Source organism: Ahaetulla prasina, chromosome 1, assembly GCF_028640845.1.
Source record: "Ahaetulla prasina isolate Xishuangbanna chromosome 1, ASM2864084v1, whole genome shotgun sequence".
NCBI lineage: Eukaryota > Metazoa > Chordata > Lepidosauria > Squamata > Colubridae > Ahaetulla > Ahaetulla prasina.
In genome coordinates, this window is record NC_080539.1 from 227712280 (window position 1) to 227735177 (window position 22898).

The 22898-nt window shown below is 37.9% G+C and overlaps 1 protein-coding gene across 1 annotated transcript in view; it reads right to left on the minus strand.

Annotated features, from left to right (window-relative positions):
* Positions 1 to 13856: 13856 nt before the first annotated feature.
* Positions 13857 to 22898, minus strand: part of GALNT13 (polypeptide N-acetylgalactosaminyltransferase 13) — a 248906-nt gene continuing 239864 nt past the window's right edge. The window contains 1 exon segment of the mRNA XM_058192641.1: positions 13857 to 17316. Coding sequence (XP_058048624.1) covers positions 17176 to 17316 — 141 coding nt within the window. The 3' untranslated portion in view covers positions 13857 to 17175.

The window sequence follows — 22898 nt, forward strand, 5'->3', positions numbered from 1 at the left end:
ATGGTTTTTCCTTTTTCAAAAAGGGCAATTGGTTTCAGAAATAAAGGGAGCGCTGGTATCTGAGGACAGGCTGAATCAGCTAAGCAATCCTTGCAAACGTTTTGACTATTCCTAGCATCACTTTGGAAGGTAAGTATCAGTTTTCTCTCCCCACCTCACACTCCACTGACGTCAGACAACATAATCCATTCTAACATATTTAGTGGGAAGTAGATTTGGACAGGTTTATCTAGAGCATAAACTGGTGTTCCTAGGATTTGCTGTCTCTTTATCTCCTACAAAAACACTTTTCTACATAACAGGTAGTCCTAGACTTACAATAGTTTGCTAGGGACCATTCAAAGTTAAAATGGTATTAAAGTGACTTATGACCGTTTTTCAGAGTTATGACCTTTGCAGCATCCCTATGATCATGTGATCAAAATTCAGATGCTTGGCAACTGTTTCATATTTATGACTGTTGCTGTATAACAAGATTATGTGATCCGCTCTTGCGACCTTCCGACAAGTGAAGTCAATGGGGAAGCCTTAACACTTAACACCCGGGTGACTAACTTATCAACTGCAGTGATTCACTTAACAATGGAGGCAAGGAAGATCATAAAATGGGGCAAATTTCACTTAACAAATGTCTCACTTAACAACAGAAATGTTGGGCTCAATTGCGGTTGTAAATCGAGGACTACCTGTAGTAGATACTATATTCAATAAAAGTTTGACTCTGAGCTCCTTGCATTCTGAGGATGCCCTTTTGAATGGTTGCATCATCCACAGTCAGTCTCATTTCTAAGCTTCCACTTGGGACAGGGTGAAAAAATTGCCAACTGTGTAGAGGCAGTCCTCGACTTACAATCAGTACTTAGCAACTGTTCAAAGTTCTAATGTACCTTCGTGGAATACTTAGAACTTAGATATGAAATTCTGACCGTTGAGTTCACAATTGTGTAACTCAGGGGTGTTATTTAGCAGGTTCTGGAGAACTGGTAGTGGAAATTTTGAGTATTTTGGAGAACCGGCAAATGCCACCTCTGGCTGGCCCCAGAGTGGGGTGGGAATGTGGATTTTATTTATTATTTATTTATTAATCACATTTATATACCGCCCTATCTCCCGAAGGACTCAGGGCGGTTCACAGGCAAATAAAAACATATAAATACAAATTAAAATAACAATTAAAAAACTTATTCTACAAGGCCGAATTATTAAAAACAGTATAAATAATAAAACCCATTTAAAACCAATAAATTTAAAATCTAATCCAGTCCTGCGCAGATGAATAAGTGTGTTTTAAGCTCACGACGGAAGGTTCGGAGGTCCGGAAGTTGACGAAGTCCTGGGGGTAGTTCGTTCCAGAGGGTGGGAGCCCCCACAGAGAAGGCCCTTCCCCTGGGTGTCGCCAGACGACACTGCCTCGCTGACGGCACCCTGAGGAGTCCCCCTCTGTGAGAGCGCACGGGTCGGTGAGAGGTATTTGGTAGCAGTAGGCGGTCCCGTAAGTAACCCGGCCCTATGCCATGGAGCGCTTTAAAGGTGGTTACCAAAACCTTGAAGCGCACCCGGAAGGCCACAGGTAGCCAGTGCAGTCTGCGCAGGATAGGTGTCATACGGGAGCCACGAGGGGCTCCCTCTATCACCCGCGCAGCCGCATTCTGGACTAACTGCAGCCTCCGGATGCCCTTCAAGGGGAGCCCCATGTAGAGAGCATTGCAGTAATCCAGGCGAGACGTCACGAGGGCGTGAGTGACCGTGCATAGGGCATTCCGGTCTAGAAAGGGGCGCAACTGGTGCACCAGGCGAACCTGGTAGAAAGCTTTCCTGGAGACGGCCGTCAAATGATCTTCCAGAGACAGCCGTTCATCCAGGAGGACGCCCAAGTTGCGCACCCTCTCCATCGGGGCCAATGACTCGCCTCCAACAGTCAGCCGTGGACTCAGCTGACTGTACCGGGATGCCGGCATCCACAGCCACTCTGTCTTGGAGGGATTGAGCTTGAGCCTGTTTTGCAGTATCCTTCGCCTGGAGTGGGGTGGGAATGGAGATTTTGCGGTATCCTTCTCTTGGAGTGGGGAGGGAATGGGGATTTTGCAGTATCCTTCGCCCAGGAGTGGGGAGGGAATGGAGATTTTGCAGTATCCTTCCCCTGCCATACCCACTAAGCCACGCCCACAGAACTGGTAGTAATTGAATTCCACCACTGGTGTAACTGGACTTTGGGCACGCAGCAGCTGGCTGCAATTACTGTTGTTTGCAGAGTCCTACAGTAATGTGACCGTGTTTTGCAGAGAACCAATATTTATTTCTGATTTTTGGCAAAACCACCCCCATAGTAAAGCATTGGTTCCCTTAAGAGTCATGGCCATTTGCTTATCAACCACTGCAAAAAAAAAAAGCTCACAAAATCGGGTCAGTCACATGGGTGATCTGATTTATGACTGTCCTGAGTTATGAAACTGATGGGATAGGCTCCATAACTCAAGGACTTATCTGTATTGTTCGATAGGAGGCTAAAATGCCTTTCTGCTTCACTTCTCTCCATGTGAGAACAGTTCCAGAGACATTGTCTCCAGGGCAGCATCTAACTCTCAAGGAGATGTGAGAAGTGAGAGATTGAATGAAAAAGAGCAGTTTTTTGACTCTCAAGGAACTCCTTAACCTTTCCCATTGGCTACCCACCCATCTCTCCCATGAATGTTTTTCAGCTCAAGTGATGGAGGCAGGGGTGAAATCGACTTACTTTCCTTACTGGCTTGGAAGTCCACACACCGCATATGGTTAAAACCAGGAAGTAATGACACCCAGGTGACAGGTATCGCCGAAACATCGGCCATGATCGCTACCGTATTGCAAGATCCGGTCAGAACTGGGAACATTTCATTGCTGGGTGGAGGGTCAGAGAAGCATCTGGCATTGATTGGCGCCCTTTACAGCCTGCTTGCTCCTCAGCAAGTATAGTCTTGTGATTTTAGATAGAGGGATTTGGTATATGTAGCTTCCTGATTGTATTAAGCAGGCTAAGGGGCCTCTAGTTGGCAGATCAAGTCTATTTTCTTTGTTTTAATAGAAGAGGGAACAAAGGCATCAGTCCAGTCTGATGGCAAACATGCTAAATTGCTAATATACATAAATAAAGAAGCTGGCACTGGAACCCACCGAAACCCACCAAGAATTCTGGGCAGATAAAATCTCCTTCCAGGGCTTCCTCAGTTTTTAATTTGCAATAAGGTCCTTCTGATATGCTATGAGAGGCAGTCAGGGAGAGTATTTTGGGGTTAATTTACAAATGGATTATCAAATGATTTCATTATGAAATTATTTTAAAAATAATTCTTTGAAGGAATTCATCATCGAGCCACTACCAGCTGATAAGATTACCATCAATCATATGCATGTAGCAGGGGAAAAATCCAGCAGGTTCTGGAAAACTGGTAGCGGAAATTTTGAGTACTTCGGAGAACCGGCAAATACCACCTCTGGCTGGCCCCAGAGTGGGGTGGGAATGGAGATTTTAGAGATGGAATGGAGATTTTGATTTTGAGATTTTGAGAGCTTAGTCAAAAATTACAGACCAATCTCTCTGTGCTGCGTCACCTGCAAAGTCATGGAATCAATCATCAACCAATCCATCACCTCACACTTAGAAACAAACAACCTACTCTCTAATAAACAATTTGGTTTCAGGAAAAAATTATCATGCAACTTACAACTTCTCCATTGTAAAAACATATGGACTACAAATCTTGATCAAGGCAAAGCAATAGATGCAACCTACATAGACTTCTGCAAAGCTTTTGACTCAGTAGTACATGATAAACTTCTCCTAAAACTAAAATCCTATGGCATTTCAGGACCCCTTCACAAATGGATATCTGCTTTTCTGTCTAACAGACAACAAGTGGTCAAAATTGGCAATGCTCTATCAAATCCTGTTCCTGTCAAGAGTGGCGTTCCTCAAGGCAGCGTTCTTGGACCAACACTCTTCATACTATACATAAATGATCTTTGTGACCATATCTCAAGTAATTGTGTTCTCTTTGCTGACGATGTCAAACTATTTAACACCACAGACAATACATTTACCATTCAAAAAGACCTTGATCATCTAACCGCTTGGTCCAAAACTTGGCAACTCCAAATCTCAACCAGCAAATGCTCAGTCTTACATATTGGAAAAAAGAACCCAAACACTAAGTACATACTTGATGGACATAACCTTCCAGATGACCCCCACCCTATTAAAGACCTTGGAGTTTTCATATCAAATGATCTAAGTGCCAAAGCCCACTGCAACTACATAGCAAAAAAGGCTCTAAGAGTTGTAAACCTAATCTTGCGTAGCTTCTTTTCCAAAAACACTACACTACTAACCAGAGCATATAAAACATTTGTTAGACCAATTCTATTCTCGCCTGTCTGGAACCCTCACCACATATCTGACATCAATACAATTGAGCGTGTCCAGAAATATTTTACAAGAAGAGTTCTTCATTCCTCTGAAAACAACAAAATACCTTATCCCACCAGACTTGAAATCCTAGGCTTAGAAAACTTGGAACTCTGTCGCCTTCGACAAGACCTAAGTTTAACTCATAGAATCATCTATTGTAATGTCCTTCCTGTTAAAGACTACTTCAGCTTTAATTGCAATAATACAAGAGCAACCAATAGATTTAAACTTAATGTTAACCGCTTTAATCTAGATTGCAGAAAATATGACTTCTGTAACAGAATCATCAGTGCTTGGAATACTTTACCTGACTCTGTGGTCTCTTCCCATAATCCCAAAAGCTTTTTTTTAAATTTTTTGCATTTATATCTCGCCCTTCTCCGAAGACTCAGGGCGGCTTACACTATGTTAGCAATAGTCTTCATTCTATTTGTATATTTATATACAAAGTCAATTTATTGCCCCCAACAATCTGGGTCCTCATTTTACCTACCTTATAAAGGATGGAAGGCTGAGTCAACCTTGGTCTTGGTGGGACTAGAACCTGCAGTAATTGCAGGCAGCTGCTGTTAATAACAGACTGCATTAGCAGCCTGAGCCACAGAGGCCCTTTAACCAAAAACTTTCTAATATTGACCTCACCCCATTCCTAAGAGGACCATAAGGGGCGTGCATAAGAGCACAAACGTGCCTACCATTCCTGTCCTATTGTTTTTCTTTTTCTCCTTCATATATATATGAATATATATATGAATATGAATATATATATTCATATATATATATATATATATATATATATATATATATATATATATATATATATATATATATATAATAGTCTTCATTCTATTTGTATATTTATATACAAAGTCAATTTATTGCCCCCAACAATCTGGGTCCTCATTTTACCTACCTTATAAAGGATGGAAGGCTGAGTCAACCTTGGTCTTGGTGGGACTAGAACCTGCAGTAATTGCAGGCAGCTGCTGTTAATAACAGACTGCATTAGCAGCCTGAGCCACAGAGGCCCTTTAACCAAAAACTATATAAACACCGTGAAAACCTCAGAAAACAAATATATATATATATATATATATATATATATATATATATATATATATATATATATATATATATATATATATATATATATATATATATATATATATGCTTATTCCTCCTAATATTTACTCTTACATATGTTTATACACTATATAATCTTTTCTGTATGATACTTATATATATTGTTGTAACAAAATAAATAAATAAAATTTTGCAATATCCTGCCCCCAGGAGTGGGGAGGGACTGAAGATTTTGCAGTATCCTTCCCCTGCCAAGCCCACCAAGCCACGACCGCAGCACTGATAGTAAAAAATGTTGGATTCCACCACTGGTATGTAGGTTCATGTGCCCATCCATTCACAGATGAAGCCAACTTATATATCTCATTCAGTAAAACAATACTAAATAAACACAACAATAAATATTAATACAAAGGATTTAAATATTCCCATGCAGGAGGAATCCCGTCCATCTTGCAGACCCAGAAGGATTGCCGAAACTGATTATGTGCCATCAAGTCAGTGTTGAGCCTTAGTGACCACATAGGGCCACTTCTCCATCAGGATCTGTTCCCATCTTGACTCTTTAAGTCTTCCAATGATGCACCTCTCGCCATTGTAATCACAACTGGCATCCATCATGTTGCCGGTTGTTATCTTTTCCTCTGTCTTTCCACCCTTCCCCACATTATGGACTTTTCAAGAAAGCTTTCACTGATGGCTTGGCATTGTGATTGCCCTGTGGTTCTTGGACAGCTTAGCAAGTCCTAAAGGACCTAGTTCCCAAGGTTTTGTACAACATTCCCAAGGACCACAAGTTGAACATGGCTAGGCTGAAACATTCAAATGAACCTAAGTAATTCTGAATGATGTTTACATCACTCTTCCCTGGGAAAAACATAGTTGAAAAACTGAAATGTACAAAGGGCCAAATACTCAATCACAAAGTCACTATTTGTTACATATCACTGTTGACAGGGATTGTCCATCCCTTTTAAATGAAAATATTTCAAATATTACAAAAATAGTTGTGATGCATGATTAGGAACAGTTTGGTATTTCTTACTGTTTTTTGTTTTTTTTGTTTTTGGACCGCACAATATTCCTAATGCTAATGCCAGTTGACACTTTGATACACAGAATGTTTCTAAAGATGGATCATACCCACAGATGGAAATTCATGGTGTTTTCTTTTTAATCGCTGGAGTGTAACAGCTTTTTTGATACAAAATGCACTGGCTGTACACATGAAGAGTGTGAACAGAAGGAGTGAACTAAATCTTTTTATTATTAGTCCTATTACCCTTAAAGCATGGATGATGGTTGTGAGGCGAGGGAGAGAATAAAACTTTTCTAATTTTATTTTGGGAATAATCCTAACCTTAGTGGTAAATTCATAGAAGTTGAAAAGCAAAACATCACTTTGTGTTCATTAAGATTAAATCCAATTGATATTCTAAAGGTTTAAACCCAGGAATGACATTAAATACATTTTCAGTATCACACCGGGGAAAAAACACCTTCATTCATTCACTATATTATTTTCTTCGTCATCAAATTATATTCATGCTATAATTAACAGGATTTCTCTAGCTAATTGCTTCTTCTTCAAGCATGCTAATTGTCAGTGTGTCATGATTCAAAATCACCTTTCAATCTCATTCATGTAAAAAGTACCAAGTATAAAACTTCAGCTCATCACAAATAAATCTAGAAGTTAACATCTTTTTATCATGCATAATAAATAATTTGTGTTTTTCAAAACTAAAACGATTGAGCTACAGTCAAGGGATTCTCCTTCTGAATAGCTGAAGAATCAAGACTGAAAATCTTGTTTAAATAATTTGATAGCAAATAGGTTTCTTAAGCACAGTTGGCAATTATGCAATTAGAAAACAGGAAATTAACGGGACTATGATGGAAAAGTCACGTATCCCTTCAAAATCAAATGCCAAGACAGAATCTGCTTAAGAAATTACCACCTCCTTCAAAAGATTTACCATTGTGACAAGGGTACATGGGTTGTGATTTTTTTTTTAAAGAAGCAAAGACAAGGTTTCCTTACGTGTTGTGTATAACCCTTAGATATGCTCAGAAGTTTATCTCTTTTTAATAATTCTGAATTTGATCTTAAAATTTGATCTTTCTGTAAAGTATTGTTGATCAACAAATAGAAAGTTCTGTTGAGTTTCACAAACATGTAACATGTAACATGTAACAAGGGCCGTGGGTGGCTCAGGCTGTAAGATAGCCTGTTATTAAAACACAGCTGCCTGCAATTACTGCAGGCTCGAGTCCCACCAGGCCCAAGGTTGACTCAGCCTTCCATCCTTTATAAGGTAGGTAAAATGAGGACCCAGATTGTTGGGGGGGCAATAAGTTGACTTTGTAAATATACAAATAGAATGAGACTATTGCCTTACACAACGTAAGCCACCCTGAGTCTTCAGAGAAGGGCAGGATATAAATGTAAATTAAAAAAACCCAAAAAAAACCCACCCTCCACCCCAACACACGAGAGAGAGGGAGAGGGAGAGAGAGAGAGGGATGGAGGGAGAGAGGGAAGGAGAGAGAGAGAGAGAGAATATATATCACAACTATTTCCAAATCTGAAGCGGTCAGGGCATGAGTAACCTGTACTTCCTATGGGCTTTGGACATGTGACATACTGTACATTTTCTGTAGATAGCCTCAGATATATGCAACTCTTGAAAACAATGCATGTAACCTTTTTAAGATTCAGAGAAGCCTGATCACATAATGCTTACTTCACTGCGTTCTTCCCAAATCATTCTATATCACAATGATTTTCTTGATATGTCTTCTTGTCTGTGATGATAATACTGTAGTTCAAAAACATAGGAAACATGACATTCTAAATGATAACCATTGATGTTAGATTTGATTATTTGATGGCTTTGAATGAAGAATATTAAAACCTTTAACTATAGTTTGGATAAGTCCCTTCCATGTGCAGAGCTCAGGCACAAAACCATATTGATCATTTGTAGCACATCTTTGCTTATTGAAATCACATTACATTGCAGAATAAAGTCATTGGAAATTAGAACTGTATGTGGCAGAACATATTCTTTTGTCGGTAAATGTGGAGCAGATTCATTCTTTGCCTGACAATGAAGGTATATTAAATCTATATACTGTTTTATGTGTTAATATTTTCTTTCACTGGTCATCTCTTTTCCTTTCTCTTTAACATAGCAGAAATAATTCAGAGTAGAATATTTAAAAAGTTTCCCCCCAGAAACATGCTAGCTATTAAACTACTTGAGTAGCTATTGATTTCAAGTATGGAAATGTGACCAATTTCCTATGTTTATGTAATCAGAGAGTATTGTTTCTAATTTTTAGATGAAGAATATAATAAATAACCATTACCGTGAATTTTAAAACTCATTTTATAAAACTGTGGCTCTTGATAAATAAACAAACAAAGCTATAAGCCTCTCTAAGACCACACTTGGAAAACTGCATCCAGTTTTGGTCACCATGATATAAAAAAGATGTTGAAACTTTGGAAAGAGTGAAGGGAAGAGCAGCTAAGATGGTTAAGAGCCTGGTGACTAAAACATAATGAAGAATGGTTGCAGGAATTGGGTTTGTCTGGTCTAGTGAAAAGAAGGACTAGGGGTGATATGATAGTCGTGTTCCAATATTTGAGAGGCTGCCAGAAAGAAGAGGGAGTCAACCTATTTCCTAAAGCACCTGAAAAGAAACAATGGGTGGAAACTAATCAAGGAGAGAAGCAAACTAGAACTAAGGAAAAATTTCTTGACAGTGAGAACAATCAGCCAGTGGGAACGGCTTGCCTTCAGAAGTTGTGGGTGCTCCATTTTAAGAAAAGACTGGATATCCATTTCTCTGAAATGGTATAGGGCAGGGGTCTCCAACCTTGGTCCCTTTAAGACTTGTGGACTTCAACTCCCAGAGTTCCTCAGCCAGCTTTGCTGGCTGAGGGACTCTGGGAGTTAATCCTAAGTCTTAAAGGACAGTTGAAGACCTAATATAGTGTCTTACTTGAGCAGGAGATTGAACTAGAAGTCTTCCAAGGTTCCTTCCAATGAAGATGACGATATGTCTTACCTCAATATTTTGGACAGCTTATATTTATGCACATACCCATACAGGGATTATTCAATGAAAAACCTGAGAAAATCATGGCACTTCCCACTTTGCAGATAATTTGAGTAAACAAACAGACACCATATGGGGAGGAAACAGGAGTTTGCCACAGGAATTCAAGAGGAGGAAGAGATGAGAAAGACCAAAGAAACAGTATGTTTTGAGGGAATCAATCTTCCTTTGCTGCTTAGTCATGTGAAGAAGATGCTGTAAAAACACAGATTCATATCACCAATAATTAAGGAGCTCAGCTGGTCTAGTCGACACTAGAAAACACCACTTCCCTGTGCAAATTGGGTTTCCAGGCGAAATTTGCTTTTTGTTAGAGAGCATGGCCTGGATTGTTAGGATGCTTAAGAGCTGGAGCAAGATAGGTTTTTACCTTACAAGGGCTGGAAAATCTCTACATGTGGGTGAAGCTTGGTAAGGGCTTTAAAATGAAGCTTCTGGGGGTTGGAAAAGAAAAACCTGAAATGAAGAACGTAATGATTTCTACTGTAGATGAACACTTCCAGGAAGTGGAAATGGTTGCAGTGCGAACACTCAGTGAAGGAATGGGGGGGGGGGGAAACAGGCTCAACGTTTAATGCTTAAAGTATGAAAAAACAAATGAGACGAGGTTGCGCTCATAGCCCAGGAAAACGAATATGCATATTAGGGACATAATGGATGAGTCCCAAAATTAGAACCTTGGAGCTGAAAGGTACACTATGCTTAGAAGAGTCAGAATGTGGGTGGGAGTTCTTTAAAGTACTATTAAAAGCACCAGTGTAAACAATTCTAATGAGGAGCGAGGAAATGGCAAAGAGCATAAGAAGCCAATGTAGCTATACCGAAACAATGAGTAAGCGTAGTGAAGACACAAAAATAACACGTCAGAGATGGAAAGAAACACGGGGCCCCAGGAAGAGCACATACTAATATCTCAGAACTGTAAAAGGCTATTAGAAAAGTGGAAGCTTAGAAATAATGAGACTGACTGTGGATGATACAACTGGGCATCCTCAGAATGCAAGGAGCTCAGAGCCAAACTTTTATTGAATATAGTATCATTGAAAAGTCCTTGAGAATGAAAAGGTGAAGCCCCATATACAGTAGCTGACAAGACTAAGGAAGCAAGAACCACATCAATGGCAGAAAAGTCTCTTGAATGCTAGTCTGGAGACTAAGTCTCTTACTACTTGGGCCGAGTAGCCATTTTTGAGATAATTTTAACCAGATTGCTCCCACAATTTAACAGATCAGTACCAGATGATGGGAGGATGGCAAATGTCCTTATTGGAAGGAAAGGAGAGAGGAGAGGGGAGGGGAAGGGGAGGGAAAGGAAGGGAGGGAAGGAAAGGGGAGGGAATGGGATGGGAGGGAAGGAAAGGAAAGGAAAGGAAAGGAAAAGGAAAAGGAAAGAAAAGGAAAAGGGAAAGAAAAGGAAAAGAAAAAGAAAAAGGAAAAGGAAAGGAAAGGAAAGGAAAAGGAAAAGGAAAAGGAAAAGGGAAAGGAAAAGGAAAAGGAAAAGGAAAGTCCAGACGGATAGATGCCTGTGAATTAATCCATAAGCCTTTTGAAAACTATGCCATAAATTTAGGACAAATCACTATGGATATGTTAAGAATCACATTAAGCTAAACATATCTGATGTAAAAAATAAATTAACTTCAACATTTTATGGAAATGTTGTATGAATACCTTGCTTTCAAAAACACATTTGGTAAAATATTCAACTGCATTCGTTAATCAAGAGGGTTCACTGCAGGCTGGATGATAAGTGGATGCCTACCTTAGAAAAATCACACTCAATGAGTGTTTATTCATGCTTCATCATCACATTGGAAAGAAATGTTGAGTGGAAGGCAACAGAATCAGTCCTTCACCTTTTCACTTTTATTATTGCTTTGGATGAATAATAGAATGGAATGCTTACCAGACTTTCATATGATACAAAATTAGGTGAGATGGATAATGTTTAAGAAGACTGTTCAAGAGTTAGGGTTATATTAGTGTAATATAAAAATGCAAATAATTTTTCTGCAGAGCACCAAAATTTTCTCATGGACCACCAGTTGGTGACCACTGTCCTAGATGGTCTATAAATTGATGATAATTTAAATACCACCTTAGCAAAAATCATGATTGTAACTTCAGAATCATGGAATTATAAACCCGGTATTTTATTTTTTATGTCCACTAGCAGTAGGATGCAAGAAGGTCTATCTAATATAAAAGGGAGGGGGAAAATAATTTTGTTAAGCAAGCATAAGCTTTTGTCATTGCAATGCAGTGATTATTGCCTCTGCAAATAGTTTTGATTTATAGAGTATCTGAATAATATTTAATCTCTTTAAAAAAGATTTACATTTGTTGCTCTGAAAAATACAGCAGCAGGACTCAATGTATTTATGGCGTATCGCACACACAAGCAAACACATAAAGTGTATACGCATAATGCTAGATTATGCAACTGGGATTTTTTTGCCCATTAACAGTTAATTTACACACATACCTATGAGGGTATAGACCGGGGCTTCTCAATTTAAGCAATTTTAAGAGGTGTAGATTACAGCTCCCAGAAATTTCCAGCCAGCATATTGGGGAAACACCGATATAAAAGTCTTACTGTACGATCTGAGACAGGGAGCAAAACTTAACGTCATGCCCTTAAGAATGACAACACCCAGTAGAATAAAACTAAACTGGCATATTTTATTTCTACAAAATGTATAAATATTGAAAATTTACAGCAGAGTTAACATTTAATAACGATTACATTTGAAACTGGTAATTCTTGAACCCCAGCCCACTCTTAAGAATTGTAACGTGTACTGTGTCCCAAGCACGCAGTGTAGGAAGTTTTAAAAGCAATTCTTCCAATGGATACTCCCTCTAAATTAGATGATCAAGTATATTAAAAAAACAAAAACTCACAGTGGCCATTTTAAAGGGGGCCCTCTTTGCATATTATGCCTTTTGGATGTCTGCTTCAGATATTTCCATTTAAAGATACAGGGATGTGATAAATTTTGCAATTTTGCACATCGCAGAAGCATAACGATCAGAAGATAGGACTGGCTAGAAACCCCTCGGCATGCATACTTTGGCCAAATTTGGTTTTGTTAACATGTATGCAAAGCCTGGAGGGGTTTGGAACATCAGTGGCCCAGCTATCCTGAACATTTAAAGAGACAAACAGCAACTTTAGTCTATTTGGAAAAAGAAATACAAGTGGGGTTTCAGAAATATCATTCAGTGTTTGAAAATACTTTCACGCTAATCATTCACATAATCCAAGCCATTTTGGCTGATGCGCAGTCGGCATTTTGAGATGAGACAATAGCAATATATTTAGTAGCATTTTAATGCAGTTGAGTCTTACCAGATGCATTCATACAGCAATAGCAGCATACTCTTTAATTTATCCATACATGGAAAACACAGGTGGGTGGGTGGGTGGGTGTCCATATGCGCACATGTGTATAATGGTTTGTGGGATACACAGTTTAAATTCTCAAGATGTTCCTATTACCATAGTTAATTGCAAACCTGATTTCTTATTGAAACTGTGTTTTGTTTATGCAGTTTATAATGGTGCAGTAGGACTTCGAAGACAGTAATAGTATAAAATTTATTTCATCAAATTTCTTTCCTCAACCATTTCAGCCTAACTCGTAGCTTTACACTTAAGCACCCTCGCTAATATATGCCTCATTTGAGACTATATTTAGCATCTACAAATGAGATGCAACTAAAATTTATATGATCAGATATGATCTCATTAATTTCAAGTAAAAAAACTGGACTATATCGATTATCAGTACAGTACTAATCACCTTTTAAAAGGCTATTTTGCTTGTCTGTTGTTAGATAAAAATGCTGTTCTTGGATTCAAGAGTCCAGAAGCAGCCTCTGAAGACAGAATTATTTCCATTGGCTCAAACTTTATATACCTATCTTTCCCTCTTCAAGAAATTCCTTAAGTTTTACCTTTTCTTAAATACTGTTCTTGTTTTTAGGTATTTATACCTCAATCATTTTTTATATTTATTATATTGTCCCTCGGCACGTTTCTATGAAACTAGGACATTGTTTCTAACCTACGCACAGGGAGAGAAAAGGTAACTTGACTTAATTTTTTTTTAAAAAAAACAATGTTTAAATTGAACTCAACTGCTGATATCATAAAGTGACTTTAAAAAGTGAGTAATTGATGCCATTCAAATGAGGAACAGCACATATTTTATTGATCTACAGAACACAGAGAGAGGACACCACAAGCTAATGTACAATCCTCTAAAACTATTTATCAAAACTTTGATTTTAGCCTTAACAGTTTAGGAATATAATGATAATGCTGCTGGGGCATATCCCCCATGCCCTATTGTTTGCTCACTAAAAAGATGGGATGAAGTGGATATTTGATGTGGCAGTCCATGAGGTGCTCCATGGAGGCATTTCATTGCAACTAGCAGTAGGGTTAGTGGAAGTAGAACCTATGGTCTTCATTCTGCTTGTAGCCATCTGCCTGCCACTGCTTCCCCTAAGCCAAAATCCTGGCACAGGATTGAACTGTGTTGGGATTCAGCCCCTGAAATTTCTAGTAAGCTTTCTTGAAATTGTGGGAATTGTAGAAGTGATCGCCCAATGGTTCCATTGCCCCTTCCTTGAACTTTGCTTACGAACTTTCAAAGACCCCCTTCCTATCCGAGCTTTTGAAGATTTCTGTCCTTTGCAAACAAATGCTTTTATTACTCTTTAAGGGCAACCTATTAATAACTTAAGAAAAAGTGTTAAAAAATAAGTCAGACCCCATGTATTAAAGCTTGCACTTAACAGGAGCTTGAACAAAACAAAACTTGATGGATCTGGAACAGTATGACCCCTGAATGATAGTGATCTTCCAAGGGTCAGGGTTGCTAGAATGGCTGTAGGATGCAAAAGAGGCTTGCTGTTACTCAAATTGTGGGATAAAACCTGTGGGGGAGAATGGAAATATTTTCTTCTCTGGAACAAAGCCTGCTGCCATATTATCAGTCAATTTGGCTGGTGAGTATTAAGAAGGCAACCTTCAGGATAACCTAAACCTTGCTGCTTCTCAGTGTTCCCCTAACAAGGCAATATAGAAACCACAGCCAGCCTGTCCAAGATCAAACTAGAAACCTGGAATGTTGTGGATAAGCAATAATACTTCAAATTGAATCATGTGCCCTTTAATTAAAGGGTTGCATTACTTGTCAAGGATCCAGGCAACATCAGATTGCAGGCAGTTCCTCAAATTAGGACAAATCACTTAATGACCCTTTAAAAATAGGATAGCAAGTGTTTTATGGCAATTCCAGATGTTGTAAAATGTTGCCAGTGTCTCCCCCTCCCCACCTCCCAGTCACGGCAATAACCACCCATTTGGAAGAATGGGTTCATATTTACGACCGTGGCAATCACTTAATGACTACAGATTCCCTTAAAGAACGGCAGTGATTTGTTTAAACCCTTACCCCAAAAGTCGTCAAATTGGGTCCAATCAACATGGACAACTCAACTTACAACTGTAATGACTTATATCCGGAAATCGGGTCGCAACTGTGGTCATGGGTCAAAGACTACCTGTATTGTTGAATACATCTTCTGTTTGCCCACCTCTGCTGACCAGACCATCCCCCCTTCTTCAGGAAATGCTGTCTGCCTCAGCCCCTCTGGCTCTCCGGTTTGGATTCCAGGCTGATATTTTTATGTTCTTTTCCTTCTGATCCTGCTGAAATGCAGACGTTTTCCTAGCATACTTATATGGTACTTGTGGAGAAGGCTTCTGAGATAGGAAAAGCAGACAAATGAGCACCTTCAAAACCAACAGATGGGTGATGATAACGTAAAGACACGTAGTGAGATGCCTGCAGATGAGACACGTAGTGAGTCTCATCTGCAGGAAGAACCATCTCATTTTCTCAAGACGCTAGAATGAAACGTGAAAGAGGTCAGTTCAGTCTCTTAGTATTGCAGTGTGGAACCGATCTGTCCATACTATCCAATATAGCAGAATTCACAAGAAATTTTGGCACGGCCATGGGACTGATATAACAAACTGCAATAAATTAAATCCAGATAAAAATGAGTAAATTTTATGTACTTTCTGACCCAGTAACGCTCACTAGAACTACACAGATCTCAATGTTGGATAAACTTTGTTCCTACTGGCATCCTGGTATAGAGAGATGTGACAAAAAACCCTCCCTTCAAAAAAATAAAACACTGTTTATAGAGATAGTTATATCTTATCCCATGTCCTCCATATACAAACCAGACAAGTTTATTAGACGTGTTTTTAATTAGTCCTGAACTTGGAGCTGTCATATGCTAAAAGTTCAACTTGCTATGTTTGGAAGATTTATACGTCTTTGTAATAATATCATAATAATTATTAAGGGGTTGCACTGCATTGTTGACATTTTCAGATTAGTCCTACCGGTATTCCAGATCTTTTATTTATGCCTAGGGACCAAGAATCTTTAGAAATCAAATACATTTAATAGGACAAAAAGGAATAGCTATTGCAACCAAACTCAACTTGAAATCAGCTTGTGTCTAACTCATAAACCTGTTCTTCTACCAGCATCTCATGTAATTTGGATAAGAACAGCTCTTGCTGCCTTTTATTTTAATTATTAATGTGAGATTATGGAAGTTGGCCAACTGTGTTACAATGCTTGTAATGACTTATAATTTGCAAAGGGCGTCGGTGGGTATCATCAATCCCATTTCCTTATGCTTCCCTTGGCCGTGAATTCAATTTTCACATTCCACGTACCAGCAATATCCTTCATCCAGTTCTGTGGATTTTAACAAGAGGTTTCAGGAACAGAAATGCCACCCCCCCCCCCCGACACTATACATGAAAAACATCCAATATATACAGAAATTTACTGCCGAGAAATCTTTTCAGCTGGGCTATTCATAGGTAATGGGTTGGCAGCAGATTAACGATGGATTCTTCCTCTGTCACCATGAAGGACTGGTACAAGTACATCAATTGAGGAAAACAAATGTTTCACCATCTTTCACAACGCAAGTGAGCTTCATAAGGCATTTAACATTGTCACTTTCAAGCAACATTACAGGACAGAACCCACAGCAAGCCAACTTCCCCACCCCTCTTGCACCCTTTTGCTTTGTAACCCTTTTCCGGAGTCTGCTTTTCTCAAAACTGCGATGTCTTTGTAATACTGTATATGCCAGGGTGGATAAAGCGTCCATGTGTTCAGCTGACTTGTAAAAAAAAAAAAGAGAGAGAGAGAGAAAGGGAGAGGGAGAGGGAGAGAGAGAGAGAGAGAGAGAGAGAGAGAGAGAGAGAGAGAGAAAGTGCAACCATGCTTTTAAGCAATTTTTTTTAAAAAAAGTAGTTTTCTGGTATGTGGGCTTTGAATCAAGCATCCCAAACCCTTTCTCTTCACCGAGCACAAGGGAAGAAGAACATCCTTTTGTGTGAAGGGTGAGCAGGTTAGACCCTTCCAAGGTCTGAGGAAGGACACGAAGTCTGTGTCTTGGCTTTAGGCACCCAAGGTCATGTTACGTAGCAGCCACTGCTGGGATCGGCTTTCGCTGCAGTCCTTCATGGTAGGAACCATTTTGTCATCCTCCGAGGGCTCATCAAGACACTGGTTACTGTTCACATGTCTCAAGGTCAGTCGCTGCAAAACAAACAAGCAAACCAACAAAATGAAGACGTCAGCGTCAGTTGGACAAGTCAACAAATCCCTCTACCATGTTTAGGCATCAGGGAAATCACACAGAAAGTCCCTCAGTACTTACTATATAGTGACAGGAGGAAGTTGGACGGCTGAGGCTCCAAGTCCAAAAGAAAAGTTTTAATTTATATTCCTTTGGCAGAATGACTGCTCTACCACCTAATCCATGGCACTGGTCAGTTTTCTTGTGAAAGAACAACTGGCTCATCTTCTACATTTAGGAGTCACTGAAAACTAATCTTGCAAGTTTATAAAAAACAAAATGTCTCAAAGGCATTCTAATCTAAATCATTTTTCCAAATTGGACCATCAACCTTGAAAACCATGGGCTATGAATTCGTTTTCTGAAATAGTTTTAAGTTTATTGTACTAGACATTTGTTGGAAGAAGCTTGGTTTCTCTATTTTGTCTTTTGCCTTTTCTTATGGCAGTTCCTGCTCATATAATTATGTCGCCCTCCCATAATTAAAAAATGATCAATTGTTAACGTGCTACAAATGTTTAGCTTTAGAAAGTGATGTAGCCTTTGGAACCTAGGGTACTCAAAGCTAAAAATAAAAGGATTTCAATTAGCTAATTGTAATTAACCCAGAAGCTCCTTCTGTTCAGGAGATGTTTCCTTGAAGAAATTAAGCACTCCATTATGCTCATAACCATAATTCTGTGGAGATACTTTGTGCAGTTTATATGGGAAATTTCCAACAATCTCCTCTCTTTATCAGTCTCAGATCAATTTAGACTAACAAAGCGGCATTTTGCCTTCAGATCATACTCAAATCTATCATTTGTTATATTAATGAAAATTTATAAACATTTCTGCCTTATTTTTCATCCTGCTGTTTTAGAACTTGAAATGAGGAGACTAATAATATGACAGAATATCAAGTGAAAAGCTTCAGACAAAAATTGCTTTTTTATTTAAAAAAATCTCTCTAAAATGTAAAATTTAAAAAAGTAAAAGAGCAAAGAACAAAAATAAAAATCCATTCCAGTAAAAAATATAATCCATTAGTATTATATATCATTATAGATAATGTAGTTTACTATTTATTATGGTAGCCTTCCCCAGGATGTTGGTCTTGTTGGAATGAGAGGATAATAAGATGTTCTGGAATTCCCATTTTCCTAACCTTCCACAGCTTGACAAAGGTTACACAATTAAAAACCTGTCTATAATCAATGAAGCACTTATTGACTATTATAATAACAACTGTATTATGGTTGGGTGCACGTCAGTCAGATGTTTAGATTTGATTTAGCAGTTTTGTCTACCTATCAAATAATCCTTTCCAAAGTCCTGGGATAGGCAGATGCTGTTTAATAATATTAAAGGTATCATTGCAGGATGTAAGCTGTCCCAATTATCCATCATTCACCAGCAATAAACTGCTATCAATATAATTATGGTATTCAAGCATATTTTTCAGGAGGCGTGGTGGCCTAATAGTGAAGATATTCACCTCCCACTCAGAAGATTGAGAGTTCAATTCTAGGAAGCAACAGACGTTTCTCTATCAGGGCATAAATAGTAAATATCTGCTGCAAACTCTGTGTAGGCATCAGGAAGGGCATCTAGCCAGTAAATGCTCAACTGTATTCAGTCACCCTGACCTGACCCCAAATCAAAGGATTAAGGGTCACAAAAAAATCGATCATATATTTCAATATACTGGTGATATTTAGCTTATACTTCTCCCCTCCCACAAGCGTAATATTGGATATTTCCAATCTGTAAAGTACTAGACAGGGAGAACAAAGTGAAGTTAAACTTTGAAAAAAAAAAAGTGGAGTTATTAGAGCTGAATTTTAAGATTTGGGAGATAAAAAACTATTTTGGACTGTGTTGCACTTTCTTTTAAAAATCAGATTTGTAGTCTGAGAGGTTTTTTGGATCCCCCATTAGTATTGGACAGCCGCATAACATCAGCAAGGTAGTTCCGATAAAAACTAATTAAATTTTTGCACTCTGATCTGGAAGAGGCAGGTCTTCTTTACTCCTTCGTTGTGGCTATAGCACCTCAAAGCTGCACTGCACCATTGGAACCTTTCGGGGTAGCCCTTGAAGATTATCTGGAAATAATACAGGGTGAATAGGAACACCCCCTCCTCTGAAACATCCTCATAGATTTCCAGTTGTTTCTAGCCATAGTAATGCACTCTGCCCAGTATTCTAGCATCTTTTAGGAAACCTACCTCAAAGAGGTTTAAATTAACATCAATGATTAATTCCTTTTTCTTCTGAGAAAACATAGTATTATTGATCCTGATCTGCTAATTAAGCGGCAGCAGTTTGCTTGCAGGGAAACAGAATGTTAAGACTGCTTTCTGTTCAGAATCCCAAGACTTTAGTTGTTTGACCTCCAAGGATCCTTCCAACTCCGTAATATTCTATGTTCTAGGGAAAAGGATTATGCTATGTTCTATAGATACCATTATGTGCAAAGTCTCTACACTTTTTAAAATGGAACCGTTTTCTTGAGATGGTTGAAATGATGAAATTGCACAAACATCTAACTTTTTGCATTATGCTGAATTTCATACTAAATTGATCCGAAGATCAATGTGCTATAGCAATTTCTACCCAGAAAAAACATTAAGAAAAGTAACAAAGGAGGTTTTTTTCTCTTACTTTAGACAGACTGCTGTGAAATTCCCAGAGAATCAAGGCTATTTCATAGTAATGTAATAGGTTATTTTTCTTCTAAGATGTACTGTACATATAATAAGAGCGCCAAAATGCTTTAAGAAATCATTCAGAACAATGAAAGTACCATATTTTAGAATTAGTTGAATTAGAGGCTTCATGACTGTCTTCTGGATGCCAAATATAGACCTAATATTTCACCAGCTGTTTCTTTGTATTTGTTGTAGAGATTAACATCAAAAAAACAGGTTGAATATTTCAGTGGCCTTCTATAAGCACTTATTCCTACAATTTTATCATTATGTAATGCTATTACAAAATTTTCCTCTCTTTTTTTTTTTTGGCCAACAATCAATTATATTAGAAAAATATCAGCAACAAAACCACCCCAGTCTGTAATTTCTTTCATTATTTAGTACCAGATTAAGGTTTTCCAGCATATTCAAGATATTTAATGACTCATAACACTATATTTTAGCCCTTTTTGTCTTAGTCAAACAGGACCATTCAAAAGAACAAAGATGCCATTGTAACAAATTATATCCTTTTAGCAATGTGTGTATATATTTATATGGGGTTCTTCTAATATTACAAGATATTATTGACATTAAAATTAATAGAAAAACTTGTTTGCTTAGTAAGTAATATTTTGAAATGCTCTGGCAAGAAAATTAAAGTGCTAATATATCGATTTAACTTATGGATTGTATTCTTTCTAATGTTATATTTTCTAAAGCGAAACAGGCAAACAAGTACATAAAATTCACTATTATCACTATCAAAAGTGCTATGCAACACATCTCTATCTACCACAAAAATACACATTACAATTTTCTATTTTGATTGTATTTACTTACAGTATTACAAGGCTGTTTTTCAAGTACTGCATCCAGGTGGCATACACAACAGTTCCACAACATAGTTTAAAAACCAAACATTAAAACATGGTCTCAATTATTATAAGTAGAACAATGATCAACTGAAAAAGCATAGACAGAATTCCCAAGGCAGGGCAAATTTTTCAAGGTTTCATAAATGCTATGCAGAAGGGAAATATATTAACCACCAGTGAGTAGGACTGAATTCGAAACACATTGATGAAGGGTAATCTGATTTGGGGGGATCAACTCTTTTATGGATTTCACAGTTTGCGTAAATTGAGCATATCTTGAGAAATGTTCCTCAAGATATCCTGGCTTTCTGGTACACAAATTATTGTTTGACACTATAGACCAAATAGTAAAATACAGTAAAATACAGAGACGTTTCAGGGCATTGTCCAGCAAGAGGGCAGAGTTATAGTGGAGCAATCCTCCAAAGCAATTACATGTCTATTTACAAAGGCCTTCATCCTTAGCTTTCATCTCTTCAGTTGCCATGCCATCATTCATTCAACTTGAATGAGATGGATTCCAACATGAATTCAGCTAAGCAAAAGTTAAAAATACTTTACATTTTACTGAAAGCTCACTCTTAGCAGTAGATTTTAATTTTAATTTTCCTTGACTGCACTTTCTTTATTTTGCTCTGTGACAGACTCAATTCTCACGATTGCATTCTTTTTACCATTTTGGCTATCGGAATTATCCTGTAGGGATAAAGATGCTACATAAACATGGCACTCATCATTTTACAGACAAAATGGAACATTCTGTTTCTTGTCAAAAGGGAAAGATTGATTCAAAATGGCAGAGAGAATTACTTTTGATACTGAGATATTAAGGCTTCTAATAGTTTTACTAAACTACAAGTAGCACTTACTGCACTAAATGTGAGATAAAAACTTATTTGAAGGTATTATTTTATACAGAAGGGTGTTTTAATTTGAAAGGACCATTGATTATTATAAAACTGTACTTTAGAACTTGTTCTTTGGTAAAGTTACTGTAAACTAATTTCCAAACTGTTTTTACTGAATCAAGGATCAACTACAAATAATTATAATGCTGTAAGCCACTTAGAATTACTGTGAATTGAATGGCCATGTAAATTTGTTTAATATACAAATAAAAATAAATATGGTAAATAAAATTTGCTCTGATAGTATCAATATGGCAAAACTTCACTTTACAGAACAACATTCAATAAAAATAAAAAAAACCTGAGAAACACAGTTTACTTTGTCTTTACACAGTGCTGTAAATTGACTGTCTGCTACTATTGTACTAATCATAGATTCACAGAATCATAGAACCAATGCCAGGAGTGGTGGCTTCTGTGCTAGATTTTTATACCCTTTTTCCTCCAGAAAACCATAAAGGCATAAATAGCACTCTATCCTCTTTATAGGGTTGTACTAAGAAGTTGAACTAAGTGGTATACCTTAGCTGGCTGAGGAATTCTGGGAATTGAAGTCCACAAGTCTTAAAGTTGCCAGGTTTGGAGACACCTGGCTTAGACCCAGAGGGAGTGACTGGCCTTATTTTTAAAAGTGGCTCTGGGCTCAAATCTGGGCTCTCTAGCCATAATCCAATGGTTTAATTACTCTTTCATTTGCTATGCTATATAACTGGATTGGATTAAACATTGGGCAGCATTTGAACCCCCAAAGGGGCCTGATCTGCTGGCACGTGAGTCAGTAGATAATCAAACACTGCCTACCATTACACAGATTTTTCCCACTTTAACATTTAGACACTACTTATTGAAAATAGATGCTTTAAGCAAAACAACTAGACTTTCAACAGTTTTTAGAATTAAGTAAGATTATTATTATTTATTTATTATTATTATTTGCATTTATATCCCGCCCTTCTCCGAAGACTCAGGGCGGCTTACACTATGCAAACAAAGATATGCAAATAAAAGAACTACACCACAGAAGGCACAACTAGCTTTTATCAAAATTGTTTTTAACATATATTTACAGCAGGTAACATTA